Source organism: Aspergillus udagawae, assembly GCF_001078395.1.
Source record: "Aspergillus udagawae IFM 46973 DNA, scaffold_9, whole genome shotgun sequence".
Lineage (NCBI taxonomy): Eukaryota > Fungi > Ascomycota > Eurotiomycetes > Eurotiales > Aspergillaceae > Aspergillus > Aspergillus udagawae.
The window spans coordinates 1,196,324-1,218,205 of NW_025091272.1; the positions used below are offsets into that span (position 1 = coordinate 1,196,324).

General features: G+C 49.6%; 9 protein-coding genes across 9 annotated transcripts; 5 read left to right on the forward strand and 4 right to left on the reverse strand.

Moving 5' to 3' along the window:
* Nucleotides 1–2,024: 2,024 nt before the first annotated feature.
* On the reverse strand, nt 2,025–3,353 carry Aud_010655 (uncharacterized protein; the record flags this gene model as incomplete). Its single annotated transcript, XM_043295491.1, has 3 exons — nt 2,025–2,803; nt 2,856–2,923; nt 2,983–3,353. The coding sequence occupies 3 exons, from the start codon at nt 3,351–3,353 to the stop codon at nt 2,025–2,027; spliced, it is 1,218 nt and encodes a 405-aa protein (XP_043151426.1).
* A 626-nt stretch (nt 3,354–3,979) lies between these two features.
* On the reverse strand, nt 3,980–5,435 carry Aud_010656 (uncharacterized protein; the record flags this gene model as incomplete). Its single annotated transcript, XM_043295492.1, has 4 exons — nt 3,980–4,916; nt 4,968–5,095; nt 5,168–5,268; nt 5,333–5,435. 4 exons carry the CDS (start codon nt 5,433–5,435, stop codon nt 3,980–3,982), a joined length of 1,269 nt encoding a protein of 422 aa, XP_043151427.1.
* A 399-nt stretch (nt 5,436–5,834) lies between these two features.
* On the reverse strand, nt 5,835–8,551 carry Aud_010657 (calpain-like protease PalBory; the record flags this gene model as incomplete). The annotated part of the gene is made up of 4 exons (XM_043295493.1): nt 5,835–7,742; nt 7,794–8,004; nt 8,063–8,439; nt 8,501–8,551. 4 exons carry the CDS (start codon nt 8,549–8,551, stop codon nt 5,835–5,837), a joined length of 2,547 nt encoding a protein of 848 aa, XP_043151428.1.
* A 993-nt stretch (nt 8,552–9,544) lies between these two features.
* Aud_010658 (putative peroxisomal carrier protein) lies at nt 9,545–10,681 on the forward strand (the record flags this gene model as incomplete). Its single annotated transcript, XM_043295494.1, has 3 exons — nt 9,545–9,648; nt 9,720–10,261; nt 10,320–10,681. The coding sequence occupies 3 exons, from the start codon at nt 9,545–9,547 to the stop codon at nt 10,679–10,681; spliced, it is 1,008 nt and encodes a 335-aa protein (XP_043151429.1).
* Nucleotides 10,682–11,282: 601 nt separating this feature from the next.
* Nucleotides 11,283–12,253, forward strand: Aud_010659 (thermonuclease family protein; the record flags this gene model as incomplete). The annotated part of the gene is made up of 2 exons (XM_043295495.1): nt 11,283–11,714; nt 11,795–12,253. 2 exons carry the CDS (start codon nt 11,283–11,285, stop codon nt 12,251–12,253), a joined length of 891 nt encoding a protein of 296 aa, XP_043151430.1.
* Nucleotides 12,254–12,682: 429 nt separating this feature from the next.
* Aud_010660 (adenylate kinase ADK2) lies at nt 12,683–13,490 on the reverse strand (the record flags this gene model as incomplete). Its single annotated transcript, XM_043295496.1, has 2 exons — nt 12,683–13,254; nt 13,319–13,490. 2 exons carry the CDS (start codon nt 13,488–13,490, stop codon nt 12,683–12,685), a joined length of 744 nt encoding a protein of 247 aa, XP_043151431.1.
* Nucleotides 13,491–14,364: 874 nt separating this feature from the next.
* Aud_010661 (DNA primase subunit PRI2) lies at nt 14,365–15,983 on the forward strand (the record flags this gene model as incomplete). The annotated part of the gene is made up of 3 exons (XM_043295497.1): nt 14,365–14,554; nt 14,613–15,163; nt 15,222–15,983. The coding sequence occupies 3 exons, from the start codon at nt 14,365–14,367 to the stop codon at nt 15,981–15,983; spliced, it is 1,503 nt and encodes a 500-aa protein (XP_043151432.1).
* Nucleotides 15,984–16,701: 718 nt separating this feature from the next.
* sec23 (GTPase-activating protein SEC23) lies at nt 16,702–19,352 on the forward strand (the record flags this gene model as incomplete). Its single annotated transcript, XM_043295498.1, has 7 exons — nt 16,702–16,794; nt 16,857–16,987; nt 17,045–17,339; nt 17,397–17,870; nt 17,924–19,021; nt 19,076–19,269; nt 19,328–19,352. 7 exons carry the CDS (start codon nt 16,702–16,704, stop codon nt 19,350–19,352), a joined length of 2,310 nt encoding a protein of 769 aa, XP_043151433.1.
* Nucleotides 19,353–19,781: 429 nt separating this feature from the next.
* On the forward strand, nt 19,782–20,524 carry Aud_010663 (60S ribosomal protein uL11; the record flags this gene model as incomplete). Its single annotated transcript, XM_043295499.1, has 5 exons — nt 19,782–19,785; nt 19,846–19,879; nt 19,939–20,059; nt 20,133–20,457; nt 20,511–20,524. 5 exons carry the CDS (start codon nt 19,782–19,784, stop codon nt 20,522–20,524), a joined length of 498 nt encoding a protein of 165 aa, XP_043151434.1.
* Nucleotides 20,525–21,882: the final 1,358 nt, after the last annotated feature.

The following is a 21,882-nucleotide window of genomic DNA, read 5'->3' on the forward strand; positions in this document are numbered from 1 at the left end:
AAAATAATGCGGGGGAAATATTCAGAAAAGGGGGAGGGGGAAAGAGAAGGAAAATGATTAGAGACGAGATTAGTATCAGCCCGCTAACGATGAATGTATTGACAAGTCTAAATGGACTTTTTCTCGGTTGGTTCTTACAGTCCCAGGAAAGAAATCAGGAAGGAAAAGGGAAAAGGAGATGCCAACGTGCACGACACGAGGGCGACTCAAGATGGTCACTTGGGGGCAATCATTTTGGGACTAAGAGACGCTTTGATGAGCCGGAGCGTATCAGCTTCAATGGAGTCAAACCTAATGCCCACCCCCCCAGCCTCTGAAACAGCCTCCTCTGATCTACTGTCGATGAGTAGTTGCAATATACTTACAAATTTCTTTCTTTCGCTCAGACTATGGTTGTTAATGAATTGACCGATACATCATTCTTTGTTCCATGCGTTCTTGTTAAGGCGTATCGAGCAGATCTCCTGGACAGGAGAATTGAAGAAGATCACTTGATGACGGCATCCCATCCTTCTGCCTCTCTTTGGAACTGGCTTGAGTAAATCTGTCTACGGTATGACCCGAACCAAACCCAAAGACCCAGTGATCGCCTTGTTTGTACATGATAGACATGTACCCTCATCCCACCACTAGCATCCTCTACGCTCTCGCTTACTGACTCAGCTTCGTTTTGTCCAGTTGCATAACTGTGGCAAATGCATGCTTAGCGAATATGAGGGCCACCTTCGTTTGCGAGAGCAATTTTCTCAAGAACAAAAAAACAAGATGATGATAGTCACGACGGTGTTGAACCAAACGGAAAAAGGTGGAGGGCCCTTCGCATTTTCCCACCCGAGCAAACTCCGTTAGCGCTACGTCTAGAAATTTCGCCAGAATAGTGGAGATACCCGCTGTTCAGCATAACCAATATCTGCTTGGTCTTTGCAGGGAACCCAGAAATTGATTGATCATCCCTTCCCCTGCCAAGCACGCGGTGTGGGACGCGCTCCGTTCTTCAGGGACACCGTCCGATCATAGTTCCGCCCCTAAGTGGGTTTGCAACCAGGAGGTACGAAGCCACATGCCCGAAAGAGCAACGATAGCGCAAGAGGCGCAAGAGGCGCAGGAAATTATCGGCGGATTTGGATTGTTGGTCATGATCACGGTGAGAGACCGAGGGATAATTCCAGGAACGATCACATTGCGAGACATAAATCCCGGTTGGACAGTGCAAAGTTGAAACCCAAGCCTGGGGTCAAGCTTTCCAAGACGAAGCTGATCGTTTCGGGATATGAATAGATGATCGACATTTATTCATTTGTACTACTTGTCCATATTGAGCAGCTCAAGATGGAGCATGCGAAGTAATACCAGTTATTCTGGGGCAATCTGAATTGGTTTGTCGTAAAAATGCGGTAGACTTCGACGAGCCTTCACTCTTAAGCACTTGAGCACTCACTGGAGAAGGGGCTTCAATGAAACAATGAATTCAAGAGCCACTATTGAAATTACCAAAAGCTTACTCAGACACATCTAAGGTAGACTTCAGAGCCTAAAAGGTCCATGATCATAAGCTATCTATTATTGCTATTTTCACGTCGTGCTCAAACCACGACTGCGACGATCCAAATCCCGCAATGAATGAATACTCTCAGAATAACAAGGCGGGCATATCTCACTCTGGGTTTCTACCATTTGCCTCATTTCCGAGCCAAGAATTGCAAAAGGAACTTATGTCCAAGCGTTCCGCATAGTTCGCCTAGATCAGGACGCATTGTCTCCTTTGAAGCTGGTCGTGCCATAAATGCCATGCCTCAACAGTGGTGGAATGAATGGCTGCAACTCTAGTGAGAACTCGGCGTACTCGTTCTTCTGACTATTGTCCTGATCAGTATACTTTCGGTCCTGGTAAGCGTTTGGTGCGAATCTTGTACCTCACTTCTTGGCATAACTGAATCACGGTGCGAACTTTACCCGTGCTCTCACTCTCTCGCAGTAGGTTCTCCTTTAGCATCGATCCTGCAGCCTTGGACCAAACAAGTTGCTCAGGAGACAACATGAAGCATCACAAGGATGTGGAATCGCTGATTTCCAGCCTCACTTTGATCCTCGCCTTTACCTCTCCATGAATTGCGAATTTCCTGCATCACAAATTCCCAGTCCTCATCCCTACCCTGGCGTACCCTTATGAAGAACTCGGACCAGTCGAACTTGACCGAGGCCGCCACAACTGTTTGTGGTGCTGGAGGACTGCTGTCCCACTTTGAGATCTCTTTGTTCAGTTGAGCGCTAGGATCCCATTCATGGATGTTGCATTCCTCCGCCATGTGCGCTAGGAAGGATGCTGCAGATTGAAAGATCTGGAACGGGACCCAAACAGGCGCCATGTTCGGCTGGGTTGAGGCAGATACCAGGAACTTTGTCTGCTGTTGTAGTGCGTCTTCGGGCATCCGCGCTAGGTCTGCAGTAGTGAATCTTGAGTGATTAGTTATTAATGAGTCTGTTTTTGGGGTTCCAGAGTTTTCAGCACGGTTTATGTTTCTTGATGCCTCATGCACACTGAGGGGGTCCGGTGTTCTCATGGTGTTGTCCGCGGTGTCATTGATAGAGCGGAATGGCCTAATGGCCCTGGCATCTGCACTTTTGACTCGTGAGGGCGAAGCTTCAAGGTCATCGGGGACCCTTCTTTTCCCTAGCTGGTTATTGCTTTCCCTAACCCTAGACGATAAACTTCCTGCCAGTCCATTGGTAAGAATAACGCTCGAGGAAGATGTTGTTTTGGCAGCCGCATTGCTCGGGGTTTGAGGAGTCTGCGTTGCCCTTCCTGTCAGACATTATATCGAGTCACGCAATAAAAAAGAGCACGTTTATCTCACTGACCATATTAGCCTTGAGGACGCTTCGAGCCTTCTTCTGCAGCAGCATCTCAATCACGCGCACTATCCTACTTCGGCGTCAACGCAGCTCAGACAGCGGCAAACCACAAATAAACTGAATGCTCACTCCTTCTTCCTCTCCGGATAGACACAAAGAGAAGCCGGATCCTCTCGAGAATCCTTCATAAGGAACTTTTCCCTATTCAGCTCCGTACCCCAATACAGCATCCCATACCGGCCCAAAAAGCTCTCAGCACACGATATACGCTCCTGTTTAGATTGCTCCAACGTTCCCCAGACAAACCCGAATTGTTCGGTGTGTTCTGTAAGCCGCGATAGAAACTCCTTGTGATATTGGTCTTTCAAATCAAGGAACAATGTAAAATCGCGGTATCGCATGTTGAGGCGCAGAACACCATCGTCCAGAGCTTCTTCCATGGCATTCTTCTTGGTATGTTCGATGGAAAGAGTTTGCTGGCTTCTTGTTTTGGAGGCCATCTTGCGTAGTCTAAGTGTGATCTGTGATCAGTTTAGTTTTCGGGCAGGCGAGTTGTGAGTATTGAACGAGAGCGTGGGATGCATTCCTGCTCAGGAAGAGTGTGGTAAGTTGGCCCCGTTAATAAAGGCCTGAGGTGTTTCAACGTGTGAATGTGAAGTGAACAGTGTGTTGATTCATGTGTTGGACTGTCTTGGTCGTCACTCCAGAATCTCAACTCTCTTTGGAATTTTCAAAGTATTCACAAGAAGTAATATTTGTAGGCTTGTGTAATTTATGCAGGCGGCGATTGCTATTGCAAGCAAGATACTTAGCTATGCTTTCGTACTATACCTCGTGAGTGGAAATGCCTTTCACAATGAATGAGTCCTTCTACTCCATACTGTTCAGAACACCATTGTTAAGCAAGATTAGACTGGGAAAATCAGCTCATAGCTTTTTGAGACTCATTATTTGATCAGAATGACTTAGCAGAGCTACGTAGCATCATGGTCGTCATAATATAGTGGGAAAGCATACAGAAAGCGAGGACTTGACCAAGCCGAACAGGTTAATCTGTTTACAGGAAGTTTCTTTCAAAGGCTTGTTCAGCGCGAAATACATGAGCAGACATTGTGCTTTGACTCCATTACTCTGCCCCCAGATATTTCAGAGAGTTTCTGAGTTCTTTGATCGCCGTATCAACGTCATCAAATGTCAGTGCGGACACAGCCCAACGGGCATGCTTCTGGGCTAGAGAAATGGCTTGGTCATCGATCCCCTGTGAATTGCTTTGACTTGAGGCCGGGACTGTGGGTACGGCCGCTGGTGCTGGTTGCTGAACCGGGCGCGAGACTACTGGTACCGGTGCTGTATGGGGTTGTGCAGGTGGTGAAGGAGCCCAGGCGCTTGGCTTTGGTTGATTATAGAAATAGCTGGGTTGGTTGAATGTAGCTGGAGGACTTGAAGGAAGGTTGGAAGGAGGAGGAAAGGAATGGAACGAATTAGAATCAGCGCGATGATGAGCGCCCAGGCTCGCAGGTGTGTCTGGGAGATTCGGGATTGACGAAGAGGAGGCAATAGTCGCTGGGGCTGAAGGAAGATCTAAGGTCGAGCCTTGCTCCGCAGCAGGACCTGTTGTTTCTGGGGCAGGTGTCCGTGGAGCGCTTGTTGGAACATCGGGTATGGTAAACGCATCACCTGTACGATGCGGCCGAGTAGCCGATGAAGATCTCGATGGGTGCAACGATTCGTCCATTGATGACTGCTGTGCCAAAGCTCTTTCGGCACGCTCAGATTCGTCAGGGACCTCCTCCACAGTTGGTTGCTGCGCCTGCGAGGCAAGATCCGCGGCAGGCTGTGCCTCAAGATCATCCTCGGTTACTGTCGGCCCTTCTGTCTGGTCGCCTTCCTCGACGACCGGGTTTGTTGCGTTAGGGTCTTCTCCGGCCTTGATCGCCTTCACAATTCTCAGCGCATGATACTTGGCAAACTTGATTTTGGCAGCAATTTCGGGTTCGAGGGGATTCCAAATTTGACATAATTCAAGAAACGTAGCGGCAGCCTGGAACGTATCTGCTGTTTGCCTGCAACCCGTCAATCACAATCCAACCTGAGGTTTGGCCATGACTACTCACTTGGTCACTTTGTTGGCCCTCATAGTCGTATCCGCCCGGTTAAAGACCTCCAAGCCGAACTGCTCCACGTAGGCATTCGCCGCGACTGCATCGATCACTGTATCATTATCCGAGTTCTCATTTCTGAACTTTATACCATAACATGTCAACATTCAGGTACACTATGTAATCTCCCCAGGGGGTTCCATCGCTCGACGTACTTGCTCCAGTTTCTCCATCAGATCCATCGCATAGTGTTCGACTTCATGGTCCGATTTGTGTAATCCTCTCTCGATTATTTGGTTGGCTATCCAGTAGTTACCTGAAATCGGAGAAGAGCATATGTCAGCGTTGGTGTCTCGGGGGTACAATCGCACAGCACTCACACCAGTAGGCAACGACGGGCTTCACCCGCTCAATTTGGACCGCTCTCGCCGCGAAACGCCCAATGTCCGCAGACTTGAGACTAGCAGGAATATTGCTCGTCATGGATATGAATATATTAAAACAACGGCTGTATGTGTATGGCGAAATCGGGGATTTGTTGGGGTGGAGGAGCGGGACGCATGAATAAAGCGGGGATGACGTTGAAGCTCCAATTTCAATGTTGTCGGGCACCGTACCGAGCCTGGTGGAGTTGAAGTACAACTATGGAGCACCTGTAAATGGACTATAGAGACATGCATTATACACTATATGCTTATTTACGGTTTTTCAATCTACAATTAAAGAGAAGAGAATTATACAATTTCACATGTCAAGTAAATGCTCTTCAAATCATTATTCTCATGTCTCGTTACTTGTACAATCGCCCGGCATCACGCAGAGGTCTCACGGTCATCCACAACTCCGCAGATCCAAGGTAGAATATGTTGCCAAATCTAGTTTTCAAGCATCTTCGACAAACCACTCACCGATGTCGACTCGCTCTTCTGCCAAGGCTTCAACCTCGAAGTGATCTTCTACCTGGCCTCCAGGACCTCCAATCCTCTCAAGGACAATCCACACACCACGGCTATCTTCAAGGCATGGATGCAGGTCGAAGTCTTCAATACGTACTCCAGATATTGCATCGCTATGATCTCCGTCTTCTGAAGTCGCCAGAATTTCCTTGTAAGGACCTTGGCCCAGTTCGACTGTCATCAGCACGGGTGAAGGGCCAACAGGATGACTCCCGATCGTAGAACGGCGACTGCGCGCAATAAGCTTGATTCGGGTAAGTCGCGGGACCTGCAAAGGCGCCAGCATCCTGTCTCTTCCTGGTGGCAAGACACCGATATCTGATAACACTGCTCGCCGTCCTGCTGCTTCGGATGAAAGGGGCTTGACCTCGCATGGAACCATAGATGAGACCCAAAGTGTGAATCGGCCGAGTTGGTCGGGAGCGAATGTGGAACAAACAATTGTGTACACTCCCTTATCCAGATGTCTCTTTTCAGCAAGAGCCGCTCCACGACGATAGTCGCCGCTATCAGTGATAATGTCGCGGTTGCGAACTCTAGTCACGCGCTTTCCGTTCGAAAAGAACAACTTGGCATGTATTGCAAGTTCGGTGTCGGATGATTCCAACAAAATGGAAATATCGGTGGCATTCGACAGCGTTAATGCAAACTGCGGATTCGTAGGGTACCGAGCTGATTCTGCATTGCCGCCTGCGGTAGAAGGCATCCAGGAACCCTGCACCTTACTCACACACATATATTTATTCTGTGATGGCGCGATATGCACCGGCGAGATCGAGAGAGCGGATAGTGTGAAATTTTGACTCAAAGTAGGCAGCGATTCCTCGGAGACAACTGCCGTATAAGTTGTTCTCGGCGGCATCTCCAGCCTCATTAGCGTGTTGGGTGAGTCCACGTAGGGACCCCGATGAAGCGCACCATCACTTAGACAGACTCGCTTACCACCTGCATTAAATACGTAAAGGCTAATAAACCCGGCTTGAGAGTCCTCAGATGAAGAATAGCCGGATCGATCAATGGTTCTGAAATGCTTGCCGAGGAGCAGCCAGACAGTACCTCCCGTTTCGGAGGTTACTGCAAACTGGGGATTCTTCACGAAGCAGCCCGGAACACCCTTTCCGGCTGCGAGGTCCCACGTAAAATGTATATCTTGGCGGTATTTGAACAGGCTGGGATTCCAATTCAGATAAAGGTTTTCAAAGTTCTGGAAGACCATCTCGCAGTCCATCCAAAACGTCCCAGGAGAGAGTGACGATCGGTCATGCGGCGCGTTTGACTCAAGGGCATTTTCCGTCCTTCCACTAGCCGTGTCGGCTCCAGCCCACGGGTTCTTCACTAACATTTGCCGACGGCCCTTGAATTCTTTCATATCAAGAATCGCATAATCATGCTCACTAACCAAGCCCAGTTCTTCCTCTTCTTTCTCAGTTAGCTTCCCGGTCCCGATTGTCAATAAGACATCGCCATATTGAAACGACCTAAAGAGACGCCTCCATATTTGATCGCTAGTCACATCCTCATGATGTAGGAAGACCTGTTCAGGTACCCATCCCGTCAGTACCCACAGGTCTGTTCCAGAATTGCTCCCGGGAAAGTCATAGCCCCCTCTTAGCTTTAGGTATGCTTTTTCCACAAGCGCAGGCCACAGAAAATTGGGGTTATTTCTATCAACAACGTAAAGTGACCTTGAGGTCTTCGACGATGGCAAGCGGTCATCGATGACTACCTTCCTGAAGCATCCGTTGAAATAAAAACGCAGAATATATCGCCCTGAAGGCGAAGGCTTGGGGTGACCTGTGTCATACTCGCAGGGATATATCACAGGTAGACAGCGCTGCTTTCATGTCAGAGTTTCACACAATCCTTAGCAGTCGGAGTGGATTACCTTGTCGAGGCCACGTTCCGATCGGGAGGTTGTAGCACAAAGACTGGCGACAACAGAGCAGTCTGTCAGGACGTCTTGCACTAGATCAGTCTTCTCTGATACGGACATCACGAACGTATCCCCGCCGGCTTGCGCCAACAGCCCTGAAGGCCGCTTCCACCCATCAAATATGACTTTCTGTTTGTCAGAAAGATGGAGCTCAGGCTTATCACTAGGTTGTGTTAGCAGTCACTTAGACAATACATGTAGTAAACACCGCATGAACGTACATGAACAATAGCCCTCCCTCACTAGGTTCAAATTCTTCTAGACTCGGAGGCCCTGCCCATGGCGGAAAGATAAATCCATTCAGCTTGGCCCCTTCAAGCAAGATTATTTCTTCACGAGTTGTGAGCGTGCGCGTAGACACCGGTGTCTGTAGTTCCGCTGCATGTCGCTCATGGACCCGGATTGCGGATCGCCAATCCTTGGCTTCTTTGATTTTCTCTGCTCTGGAGAGCCATTCCTTGCATTTCGCATCCAGCGACTGCTTGTCGTTAGTGGAAGCTGCCAGAGACAAAGCCTTCATATAATGCTCAGCGGCGTCAATGGCAGCCTCCAGGGCTTGCCTCTGAGAAGTAGCTGCAGATACATCTTGTTCAGCTTTCTAATCACTGGTTAGTCGAGGGGTGCTTGCTGGTTAAGCCGAAAACGTGGAAACTATCTACCAGAGCATGAGCAATTAAAGTCTTTTGCGACGAGGCGTGGGGTCTAGACATCCTGCCCCACGAGGGGTGACGATCGTTTGGTGAGCGTTTGTATTGGTGTAGCCAGATCTACTACGCGTCACGGCTTGTCAAGCTTGCAACGAGCATCCGCAAGACATTAGGCAGAGATCCGCTAACAAAAGCCACCTATCAGGGTGCGGAGTGATAAAGACGGTTGACACAGCTTGTGACCGATCCGAGGGGTCGCAGGGAAACCTCCGAGCGTGACATCCGAGGTCAACACCGTCCCGCGATGTGTTGTATGGCGGGTTCCGGTTAGTTATTTGATAACAGGTGGAATCAGAATAGTAGAATGCGATGACTTTGTCGATCCCCGGGAGGACGAAAACTGCGTCTTGCCAACTAATGTTTGAATGCTAATTTGCTCCTTCAATTGAATGTATGACGTCGATAGTAATGATGGTGTTGAAGTACCGGAGGATGTCACCATGAAGCTGTGTACCAGCCCACCAGGTCAATAATACGGAGTACCACTCCAGAGGGTGGACAGATAGCGTATGGTTCGGCGGGGAGGAACGGGAATGCGGCGGGCGGTGAAGGCGGCAGAGACAGTCCACAGCGGATACCGGACACTCACGCTGGACACTGCAATGCAACAGAGATACCTCGGCTCTTTTTCGTCATGCGCAGTCCACCGAGGTGCTGGGCACTTCCATACTACTACTGTACTGTCAGTATGGAGTAGTTGATACCTATTTGTTTCTTCTCTGCAATAGTCTTGTTGCATTTTCTTTTTTACACTTGGACTGATTGCGTCCAGTGTGTTTGATTCGGTCTGCATACTGAAGGACAAACGGTGTTGCAAGTAATTGTCGCCTTCCCACTCCACCCAGAATACTCTCTCTCTTTGCCAATTATTACTTCGCCCAGCCTTTGACTGAATACCGGATTGAATAGACCTAGTCTTTTGATATTGTTTCTCTCCTTCCCTTAACCTGTCTTGAAGAATCACATACTGGGGTACCATCTAGCTCGTCGCGGACAATGACAGGCCAATCCAAAGCAATGCGTCTTTCCCCCTGGGGAAGTGCTGTTGCAGGTGCAACTGGCGCTGTTCTCGCGAATGCGATCGTATATCCTCTAGATATGTACGACGTTTCTCTTATAGTTCCAGAATCTGAAGGTTACCAAGCTAACAGAAAAATGATTTGGTAAACAGAGTCAAGACGAGACTGCAGGTGCAGGTGAAGAGCGATAAGACGGACGGATCGGATGGAGTGATACACTATGAATCGACTTTGGATGCCATCAACAAGATTCTGGAGAGCGAGGGAATTGAGGGTCTATATTCTGGAATGGTTGGGTCCTTGATCGGTGTTGCATCCACCAATTTCGCCTACTTCTACTGGTACAGCGTCGTTCGCTCCCTCTATATGGCATCTGATCGGGTGCAGAAGCCCCCTGGCACCGCTGTCGAGCTGAGTCTGGGTGCCGTCGCGGGTGCTGTCGCTCAGATATTTACTATTCCGGTCGCAGTCATCACAACAAGGCAACAAACACAACCAAGGGGGGAGAAGAAAGGCCTGATCGAGACGGGTAAGGAGGTTGTCAACAGCGAGGATGGCTGGACTGGTCTGTGGAGAGGCCTCAAGGCCAGTCTGATTCTCGTCGTCAACCCGGCGATCACATACGGGGCTTATCAGCGCCTGAAGGACATAATTTTCCCAGGGAAGAACAGTCTCAAACCTTGGGAAGCTTTCCGTAAGTTGCAGAAATCATTCGACTGTGGTTGCCCTTTCGAGTCTAACTGTTATTGCAGTTCTTGGTGCACTTTCAAAGTCTCTTGCCACCATTGCAACTCAGCCACTGATCGTTGCGAAGGTTGGTCTTCAGTCTAGACCCCCACCTGGTCGCGAAGGGAAGCCCTTCAAGACCTTTGGCGAAGTCATGCGTTATATCATTGAGAAAGAAGGAGCTCTTTCCTTGTTCAAGGGCATTGGACCACAAATTACCAAGGGCCTTTTGGTACAAGGTCTCCTGATGATGACCAAGGAGAGAATGGAACTTATGTTCATTCTTCTCTTCGCATACCTACGCAAGATCAGGCAAGAGAAGCTTCGAAAGGCCGTTGACGCCGCTGCATCGAAGGCCAAGACGAGTCTTCCTGCGACTCTCAAATAGAATTTCTGACTCAGTCGCGTTTAATTTTCTTTGATTTCAGCGACGACGATTTCCCGTCCACCTTCTTTTTCTGTTTCTTCTTCCAGGCGCTTGGGTTGTATATTTCGCGGGCTTTCCTCAAAAAGGTTTTTGGATCCTCTTGTATATTATAAGAGGCAGCCATAATATATAGAGCATGAACTATACCAGGTGTATATCCAAATCTGATGATTACATAGAGGCCAAAATGTGTCAGGGAATCTCTCGCGATAAAGTCAGATATCGATAGGATATACAGACAAATACCACAGATAAATCAGTTAATATTGCGTGCTACCAGCAACAGACATTAAAATTTTTTTAAAGGTAGGATATGATTTTGATATTGTTCGAAATAAAGTGCTGTGGTCAATCCAGCTCTGTCCTCTTCCCACAAAATATATTCCCTTAGGCAACGGGACATATATTTCGGGTCTGACCGCCCAACCCTTCCCCATAAACAACACTAATTACCAACTGCGCTTCTGCCATTGCCATCGAGCTTCGGATTGCCAGTCCTATCTGGCCAATCCTGCGCAGTCTCAAAACCTCCAAAAAAGCAGGAGCGAGGTTATGAGCCGTCATGCGATGGCCGCCATGGGCTTCCGACTCGCAAGCCCAGCAACAAACCGCGAAACACGCATCCGAGCACGATGAAAGACAAGCCACAGCGAGCTCGCCCAAAACCTCAAAAAGCAAGGACTGGGAGTCGTCGGTAACAGCGATAGACTGGGCTGCCTTTACAGAAGTGAGAACGATCATCCCGACCCTGATTCTGACGAGCGGTTTCCTGGGCGCATTCTACATCCATCGCCGCTATCTGCGCCGGTTCCCCGACGCAGTGAGCATCACGCCGTCGTATTTTCGCCGCAGAAGTCTGCTGGGCCAGGTCACGAGTGTTGGCGATGGGGATAACTTTCGAATATATCATACACCTGGCGGAAGACTTGCGGGGTGGGGATGGCTGCCGTGGAAGAAGGTTCCGACCTCAAAGAAGGAACTAAGGGATAAAACGGTGCGTTTGGCCTCGGTTTTATACCTGTTGTCGTCTGTGGTCAAGGAGAGTTGAGAACTATGTCTCATACTGAAATTCAGGTCCACATTCGCCTAGCTGGGATCGACGCCCCCGAGCTCGCACATTTCGGCCGTCCCGAACAGCCGTTCGCCCGCGAAGCACACCAATGGCTTACCTCATATCTTCTCAACCGTCGAGTCCGCGCCTACATCCATCGTCCGGACCAGTATCAGCGTGCAGTCGCCAGTGTGTACGTGCGCCGGTTTCTCGACTTTCCACCCCTTCGTCGTCGGGACGTGTCGTACGAGATGCTGAAACGGGGACTCGCGACTGTATACGAAGCGAAATGGGGCGCGGAGTTTGGCGGTGAAGCCATGGAGCGCAGGTATAAGAAGGCAGAGTGGTGGGCGAAGCTGAGGGGTGTTGGGCTGTGGAAGGACTATCGTCGCAATAGGACAGAGTGGGAGAGTCCCAGAGAATACAAGACCCGTATGGGACTGGAGGACGCTGTGCAACCCCGGGCTGAAACTAAGAAATGAGGTAATGACCGGGATTTGAATCCAGGGTGGATTATGGTGTCCATAGCCAGATGTCACGACGTTACGGTTGATATTCTTTGCCTTCCATGTATGATGTTGATGTCTTGGAAAGCCTTGTGTTCATATCTTTCATGATGGGCTTTGATAAATTAGGAGACTATATATTGTGTCGCGTAGATGCAACCGGTGTTTGCATCGAATCAAACATCCTTCGAGAATGAAAACAACCCTGACAACTGAGTAAGAGCTCAGTAGAGCCGATGGAGGCCATGGAGTCCTGATCATGAAGTTCAAAACATATGGAGTCATGCAGAAGTGATAACCCAATTCATAACGAAAACAGTGATTGTACGTCTAGCCCGTGTCTTACCAACCAATAGCACATGATACCGCTTAAGAATCAACAGCAATATGCCCAACCGGCAAGTTTCAACAAAACTTGCGCTCAATCTCTGCAAAGAGCTTTGGGCTAATCTCATCGCTAGAGTTGCCCTCCACACGCCACAGGCAGCCCTTCCGCTCATAGTATTCCAGCAGAGCCTTGCTGGTTTCTTCAAACTTGTGCAATCGCTGCTTCCATGTATCGATTGAGTCGTCCTGCCTTTGCGTCAGAGGCTCCCCTGTCACATCGTCCTTGCCAGGGACTTTGGGGACGTGGAAATCGGTATTGTACACTCTCCCGGACGGTTCGTGGACCCAGCGCGAAGCGATTCGCGAGAGAATAACGGATGGTGGTGTGACAAGGTGAACAACGAAATTTACGGGGACAATGGTGTCCAAGCTCGAGGCTTGAGCGGCGGTTCGTGGGAACCCATCAAGGATGAATGAGGCGGACGGGGATAACGAGGGGGTCGGACGAGATGTGTGATGTGATGTAGCCGTTGCAAGAGGCGCTGTTGCTGGGAGCCAGCCCTTGGACTTGAATTCGGAGGAGATGAGCTCGAGGATCATGGAATCGGGAACGAGGTTGCCAGCCTGCATAGCGGCCTCTGCTTTGAGACCTTCGAGCGGCCAACGCGGTTAGAGACATGCGCCTGTAGGACTCAATAAGATGATTTGATTTACCTAACGGGGTCTTCTTCCGCACATTTTCGCGTAGCAGGTCCCCTGAGCTGATTGAGGATAGCTCTGGATATCGTGCGAGGAGCCTTTCTGTCTGAGTTCCCTTTCCTACGCCAGGCGCACCAACGAGGATGATACGCGCAGCCTTTTTAAGCTGCCGAGTGATTGAGTTCATTCCCTTCCTTCGCCCGTGTGCTGGTCTGAAACGCTCTTCGAAAGGGGAATTATGAGCCGCCCAACGTTCCGACGACTTCTCAGAGTTTTTGGTCCTTAGTCGCAATGTTGCTGGATATAATCAATTGATGACAAAGGGAGGTTGAGACTTCAGGTATCATGCGATGTACATAGTCGAATAGGTTATTTCAAGTGTAAGGTGCTTGAGCCGGGGGTTGACAGAGGAGGCCGTAACTGTCAGGAATCATATATGACCTATTGATCAAAACACCGGATCGGCGGAAGTCTTTGAAATTATCTCCGGCACTCGATCGCAGCGCTTGGGACGAATTCTGTGGGGGTTAGCTCCGTCTTCTTGATTAGGAAATCGGTGAGCGGAGACCGGAGAAGAGTCCGATGAGTCTTTGGTGGCAGCAGAATGTTACTTATACGCCCGGACATTGGAGGATACAGCTATATCAGAGGGCGTATAGTCGCGATGGACCGATGACATGCGATGTTGTACTCCGCAGTATACTCTCTTTCACATGCATGCATTATTGGTACTTCCAAGTCCAATCGCATGCATGAGCAACCCTTCCAGTGGTAATGACTCCACCAGCCGAGTCCACATGGGCAAACCCCGTAATTTGACTCTACGGGACTTTTTGGACGGATGCTCCAAGCGTTCCTCGGCTGTCAAAATTGAGGCCTGAGGCTGCAAAATTTGAGATAGTCACGTGATGTAAGTGGATCGACGCGTGTCCGGCGCGTCTCGCGTGAGGTTCGTGAAAGTGGACGATATGGGAGTCTCGACAGTATCTCTACAAGACTACCATTTGAACGGAATATTCGCGCACAGATAGATCGGATGTCATTGTGGACTGCAATTCAAAATGATTCGGCAAGATTTTCAGAAAATTGATTCAAAGAGAAGAGCGACCTTGGACCACAAGAAAAAGCAGTTCGCATCGCCAGTTTACAAGCAGCAAGACTACCCGCACCGTCTGAATTTCTATGATATTCCCCCAACTGCGGAGATCACACTTGAGCAGTTTGAACAATGGGCTATCGATAGACTCAAGGGTATGAATGGCGATTTCTGTTAATGATGATGCGTTCATTCGCTCATAGTTCTGTCCAGTATTGGCCGAAATCGAAGCCTGTTCCTATCGAAATAAGTCGGCTGCGGAGACTGCGGCGCATATCACTCCTGTCTTGCAGAAATATCTCCCACTTTCCTCCAATACATCCTCTTCCTCCGGTGCATCAGATCAGCGACTAAAGAATGAACGCCAGAAAGATCACTATTCCCACTTCATCCTTCGCCTGGCGTTTTCAGCAACCGAGGACCTCCGCCGACGCTTCGTGCGGGCAGAGACAATGCTGTTCAGATTTCGGTTTCAACAAGATGACTCGCGGGAGAAACGTGCTTTCATTGAGTCCTTAAATCTGGATTGGGAACCTGTGAGTGATGAGGAGAGGCGCGAGGTTGCTGAGAAATTAGTGAGCGCGACACCCGGTCTGCGGCGTGTCGATGAGGAGACTTGGTACAAAGTGGACTGGGAGCGAGTACCAGAGCTTGTGGAAAGGAGAGCGGTGCTTCTGTTCAAAGGGAAAGCATATGTGCCTGGCAGAGAACAATTGAGTATGATCATAGCCGAATTCACGGCACGATTGGAACGCGCCCTCGACGTATGTGTCTCCTTCACGCTGCACTGTGAATGGGTATGAGTTGGCTAACTACTACAAGCTCACGAGCCGGGCTCTCCCACGATTGGATGAGGACGATCGTCTTACGCCGATCCTGAATCACCTGTCGAAGAACTTCGGTAGCGCAGAATCAGTATACTCGGAAGGTGAAGGGTTTGTTGAAGGCGCACCCATTACTGCCAGTAACGTCGATCGCCTTTCACAGCACTTCCCTCTCTGCATGCGGAGTCTACACATGACGCTGCGTAAGAACAACCACTTGAAGCACTTCGGTCGACTTCAATATACGCTCTTCCTGAAAGGAATCGGTCTATCTCTTGAAGAGTGTATTATTTTCTGGCGACAGTCCTTCAAAGGCTTTACAGACGACGAGTTTAATTCTCGGTATAAATACAATATCCGCCACGCCTATGGTGACGTCGGTGGTGATGTGAATCGAAGAGGTCGGGGATACCCTCCTTACTCTTGCCAGAAGATCCTCAACGACTCCAACCCCGGAGTTGGCCAGACTCATGGGTGCCCCTACCGTCACTTCTCTGTCGATAATCTCATCGGACTGCTTCAGTCCACAGGCGTCCATGACAAGGACGTTCTACGAGGCGTGCGTGAGGATGTTGAGAAGACGCGCTATCATATTGCTTGCAACAGGGTCTTTGAATGGGCGCACAAAGCGGATATCAAGCGAGTCAAGGAAGACGGTACTTGGAGTCAGACAGATTTGGACACCATAGTCCATCCGAACACCTACTTCAAGCGCAGCTATCTCCTCAAACAAATGGGGAAGCCTCCCAAGGATGCATGAGGTGCGGATACGGTTTGACGAAGCTATGCTTTTCTATCTTTGTGGCCAGGTTCTTTTTCTCACTGGGCGTTTTGGTCATGGGAATTGCAGGACGCAACATCGGGATTATTTGTTGAGAATGCCAAGCATCAATCAAAGTACTCTGTGCAGGAATTTCCGCATTAATACTGTATATATCTTAGGTCTCATAAAGGAGCAAATTGTACGAAGTCATTTGTAACCACAGCTGATTCCCAGATTATCGCAAAGGATCGGAACGACCTTTCAAAGCTAGGTGCCCAGCGTCGGGTCAGGTCAGTCTTACGCGCGACGCGAAAACAGCTTCATCATGACAAGAGACAGAAGCTGTTAATGTATGTTATCGGCGGTTGTTAATGAGAAGAAGAAAAAGAAAAAAAGCTTGCGGGAAGCGGGCAGTCTGGGAGTATTTAAAGCAGTGAAGGCGGCGCGCTAGTGCACGCTACGGCTGTCGGCAGCAACCAGAGATGCTGCAACCTGGCCTCATGCCAACAGTACCAGCTTCACACAACATACCCCCAGATCCACATCTAGCTCCCGGACAAAAGCTGTTGGCGTCTGTCACTTGAAGAGAAGATTATGCTACTGAAATTTGTTCTCACTATATAGTCCAAGTGATTTTAGAGTGTCTTGTTTGGTCCGCAGTTTTGGGCTCACTCGATAAACAACCCCCTCCTATCCACCCCCCCATCACCGCACGATGGACTACGAAGCGTTGAAGGATCAATGGAGCGATGTCGAAGACCGTGATGGCATCAGGCTCAGCTGGAACACATTTCCAAGCACTCGCATGGTTGGTTTACTGAGATCGTATCGCCTCCGTGCGCCTCCGTACTGATTCACATTCGCATACAGGAAGCGTCCCGACTTGTTGTCCCTATTGCCGCTGTTTACACTCCCCTGAAGGAGAAGCCCGATTCGCCATTACTACAATATGAGCCGGTGACTTGCAAAGCACCCTGTCGGGCTGTCCTGAACCCCTACGCGTATGACCTACGCCCCTGTCGGCTCTGAGCTTGCAGCGCGTGACTGACGAAGGACAGCAACGTCGATGTTCGGGCCCGGATCTGGATTTGCCCTTTCTGTCTCATGCGCAATCCCCTTCCCCCTCACTATAAGGACATCACTGAGAACGCGATACCCCCGGAACTGCACCCTCAGAGCACGACGATCGAATACCAATTGGCGCGCCCCGCTCCCGCACCCCCTATCTTTGTCTACGTCGTCGATACTTGTCAAGAGGAAGACAGTCTGAAGGCGTTGAAGGATACTCTGATTCTGAGCTTGTCTTTGTTGCCGCCGAATGCTCTGGTCGGATTGATCACTTATGGCACAATGGTACGAACCGAATACCTTTGTTTGGTTTCGGATGACCTATTAACATCAAGAGTATAGGCCCAAGTTCACGAGCTTGGATATACCGAATGTGCGAAGTCGTACGTTTTCAGAGGCAGCAAGGAGTATGCGGCGAAGCAGGTCCAGGAGATGCTCGGTCTCCTCGCCGCTGGTCCTCGTCCAAACATGCCTCAGCAACCAGCTCGCCCGCCTGTTGGTCCCGCTGCGCGTTTCCTGCTACCCGTTCAGCAAGCCGAGTTCCAGATCACCAATGTACTCGAACAGCTGCAGCGCGATCCTTGGCCCGTTGCGAATGACAAGCGACCCCTCAGATGCACTGGTGTGGCTCTGAGTGTTGCTGTTGGCCTGCTCGAGACATCCTTCCAGAACGCTGGTGGGCGCATCATGGTTTTCACCAGCGGTCCCGCTACGGAAGGCCCTGGTCACGTCGTTGGACCTGAGCTGAAGGAGCCAATGCGTTCCCACCACGACATTGACCGGGATAACATCAAGTACTACAAGAAGGCTGTCAAGGTAGGCGTCATTTTGTCTATTCATACGGGCTGCTCTCATGCTGATCAATTTAGTTCTACGACGCCTTGGCCAAGCGCGCGGCCAACAACGGACATGTTGTCGATGTTTTTGCCGGTTGCCTGGATCAAGTCGGTCTTCTGGAAATGAAGAACCTGGCCAATTTCACTGGAGGTCATATGCTCCTTACAGACAGCTTCACGTCATCACAGTTCAAGCAGTCCTTTGTTCGGGTCTTTGATAAGGACGCCAACGATAACCTCCTGATGGGCTTCAACGCCTCCCTTGAAGTACTGACTACCAAGGAGCTCAAGGTCACTGGACTTATCGGTCATGCAGTTTCACTGAACAAAAAGTCAAGTTCAGTCGGAGAAACAGAGTGTGGAATTGGCAACACTTGTGCCTGGAAAATGTGCGGCATTGATCCATCCTCAAGTTACGGCGTGTACTTCGAGATTGCCAACCAGGGCGGCCCTGCAGCCGTGCAACCAGGCCCTCAGCGGGGTATGATGCAATTTTTGACCTACTACCAGCACGCTTCTGGTCATTATCATCTCCGAGTCACAACTGTTGCACGCCCCTTAAGTGGCCCAACCGGTGATCCGACCCTCGCACAGTCCTTTGATCAGGAAGCTGCTGCCGTCCTGATGGCACGTATTGCTGTCTACAAGGCAGATGTGGACGACGGACCGGACGTCATCAGATGGGTTGATCGCATGCTCATCAGACTCTGCTCTCGCTTCGCGGACTACCGGAAGGACGACCCAACCTCATTCCGCCTGGAAAAGAACTTCACGCTTTATCCGCAATTCATGTTCCACCTCCGTCGCAGCCAGTTCTTGCAGGTGTTCAACAACTCGCCTGACGAGACAGCTTTCTACAGACACGTCCTCAACCATGAGGATGTTGGCGACGCCCTTGTAATGATTCAGCCCACCCTGGATTCATATTCGCTGGAACATGAGGGAAGCCAGCCTGTTCTTCTCGACTCAGCTTCTATCCAGCCCACTCATATCCTACTGCTCGACACTTTCTTCCATATCCTAATTTTCCACGGAGAGACCATTGCGGAATGGAGGAAAGCAGGCTACCAGGATCAGGAAGGTTATGAAAACCTGAAGGCTCTCTTGGAGCAGCCTAAGGAGGACGCTAGGGTTGGTCCATCCACTGCAGTTATAATACGAGGCACAAGCTAACTTCATTAATAGGAATTGATCGCTGACCGTTTCCCACTGCCTCGTTTCATCGTCTGTGACGCCGGCGGATCTCAAGCGCGTTTCCTCTTGTCCAAATTGAACCCCTCTACTACACATACGACAGGAGGCTACGGTGGAGGCGTGTCGTCGCAGACCATCTTCACCGATGATGTCTCATTGCAGACGTTCATGGATCATTTGATGAAGTAAGCTATCCTAACATGTTTGACAAATGTCATGAATGACGCTAACCCACCAATCTAGACTTGCGGTTTCCGGAACTAGCTAGACATGACGAGGTGATGGCCATAGCGAGAGAAAAAGGGCGGTTTGACGTCGGTCCTCGGGTCGCTTGTATCTTTAGCGGTGATTTTGTCTTGGTTTTTATTTCCTGCTCTTTACCCACAATGTAGCAAGTGCGTAAGTCGATGGTGATCATTCCAAATGACAATAGATGGTATCGACAAGGATATCTACATATAGCGTTTGGAAAGATCCTCGATGTATGAACATCTTAAAGTACGGTAGACGTCATGTGACTATGGTGGGTTTAGCCCTAGGAGCTTTCCCCGTTCGAGATTTCGCTTAGCCGCAGGTGCGGGCCAAGCTAAAATGTCCTCAACTTCTTAAGGAAATTTTGAGAACTTCTATTTTGCTTCTTCGAACCATCCACCCCGACCAACACTCCAAGGACGATTGACGACCTTTCGCACTCGCCATGCGTAAGTATCATCTCCTTGGCTATAACAAAAATGGCGACTAACATAGCACCCATTGGGCAGCTCCCAAGTTCGATCCCAATGAGGTGAAGGTCATGTAAGTTCATCTTGTCTTCGCGCCGCGAAATTCTGCAGAGACAGCTAACAATTATATAGTCACCTGAGAGTGACTGGTGGTGAGGTCGGAGCCCAGTCCGCTCTGGCTCCCAAGATTGGTCCTCTCGGTCTGTCCCCCAAGAAGATCGGTGAAGATATTGCCAAGAACACTGGTGACTGGGTAAGAATTCAAAAGGAATCGAAAGTTGAAGAGTAACCGGATCGCTAATATGAGGATTTTTGCGACTTTATAGAAGGGTCTCCGTGTGACTGTCAAGCTCACCATCCAGAACCGTCAGGCTACGGTCTCTGTCGTGCCTTCCGCTTCCTCTCTGGTCATCAAGGCCCTCAAGGAGCCTCCTCGTGACCGCAAGAAGGAGAAGAACATCAAGCACAACAAGTCCATCGCCTTCGACGAGATTGTTGAGATTGCTCGCACGATGCGTCACCGCTCTCTCGCCAAGGAGCTTAAGGGTACCGTCCTTGAGATCCTCGGTACCGCTTTCTCCGTCGGTTGCCAGGTCGATGGCCGCAGCCCCAAGGATGTCTCTGACGACATCAAGGCTGGCGAGATCGACGGTAAGTCCTGTTGAGTACACTTTTAGCCGATGTGAAACTAACGTATTAATTAGTTCCTGAGGAATAAATGATCTAAAAGTGCGGCGGTCGTCAATTCGGTTTGTAACGACATGCTAGTTACAGAGAATATGATCATTCCCCTGGACAAAATTTTTCTTACGAGTTATGACTTAAGATTCCCAATTGTGTTCGTCTGAGAAATCCTACGCTTTTTTGCTAGGCAGTCCGTCCCTTCTCTCCATTTCTCTTCTATGCTTCTCGTGGTTTGCTTGCTTTCCCAAATGCGAGCTGGATCACGAAGTAGCGTCCCTTCAGATGACCTTTGCAACACTCTGGCTCTTACCGTTCTTTCCCGCCTTCGGGCCTGGATTGAACTCACGCAACGTGGTATAGGCTTATTTTACGCAAAGAAGATCAACACTTGACCCTCTACTCACCGCGGTATCCTTGGAGGGGAGCTTGCTTCTCTCCGTGGGTACAGTGGTCCATCTTTTGGGTCGACATCGCTGCCGTAGAACCGGGTTCGTACCTGGCACGTAGTCTTTCGTTAGGTCATGAATTGCAATCTATTATGTGTTTTGTTTCAATCTGTTCTTCCCGTCATAAATCCTCGACATGGTAGATACTGAACCCCCAGGCTTGTTTTTGGCAAGACCGAACTGACGATAGTTTTCTGTCGTCACAAAACCATACACCGACTAGAATGCTGTCCTTGATCTCCCTCTATCCACAAGAGGGACATTATACGTCTCGACGATCGCTGCGGAGACAATGACTGTGCATCGAGATGCATGAATCCCTGTCTACCCATCTCACTTCAGTGATGGAGGAGTGTCCCATTACGGAGTACGATCAATATGCTTCCCAACGAAGAGTCTTACAGTCTCGTCAAGTTGTGTCAGTCGAGATACGGATTATCGTTTCCAAAGAAGCACAGCATCGATAGTGTGGCGCTCGTGCGGTCTGCCTAATGTATGAATCTACGGAGTATGGAGCTGAGAATATATATTGCCAAGCAGTTACACAAAAGTTTAGAAGAACCCTTCAGCTTGCTAGTGACATTCCAGGGGTGGGTAGGAATGTAGCAGTGGGGTTGATGCAAAATTTATCTTTGAGTCCGGAAGAGCGACGGTGAAGGATCAAAGAAACAAACAAGATGACGGTGAGGACGACAGTAAAACCTTGAAGCTTGTGTAGTGATAACTTTAGCAGTTTTTTCCCTTTTTATCACATCGATGCAACTGAGGTTGCCGATTGGTCTGATTGTCGATACTTGTGACATTGTTGATCACTGCATCAAACGGTCTACCACTGTTAGTGCCAGAGCGGCGCTGTTCCCATCCTTCTAGATAGATCCTGGCCTGGGCAATTTTGACCTTTTTCGTTTGTCTTTTTGAATACCTCTCTATTCCATCAGGAAATCTA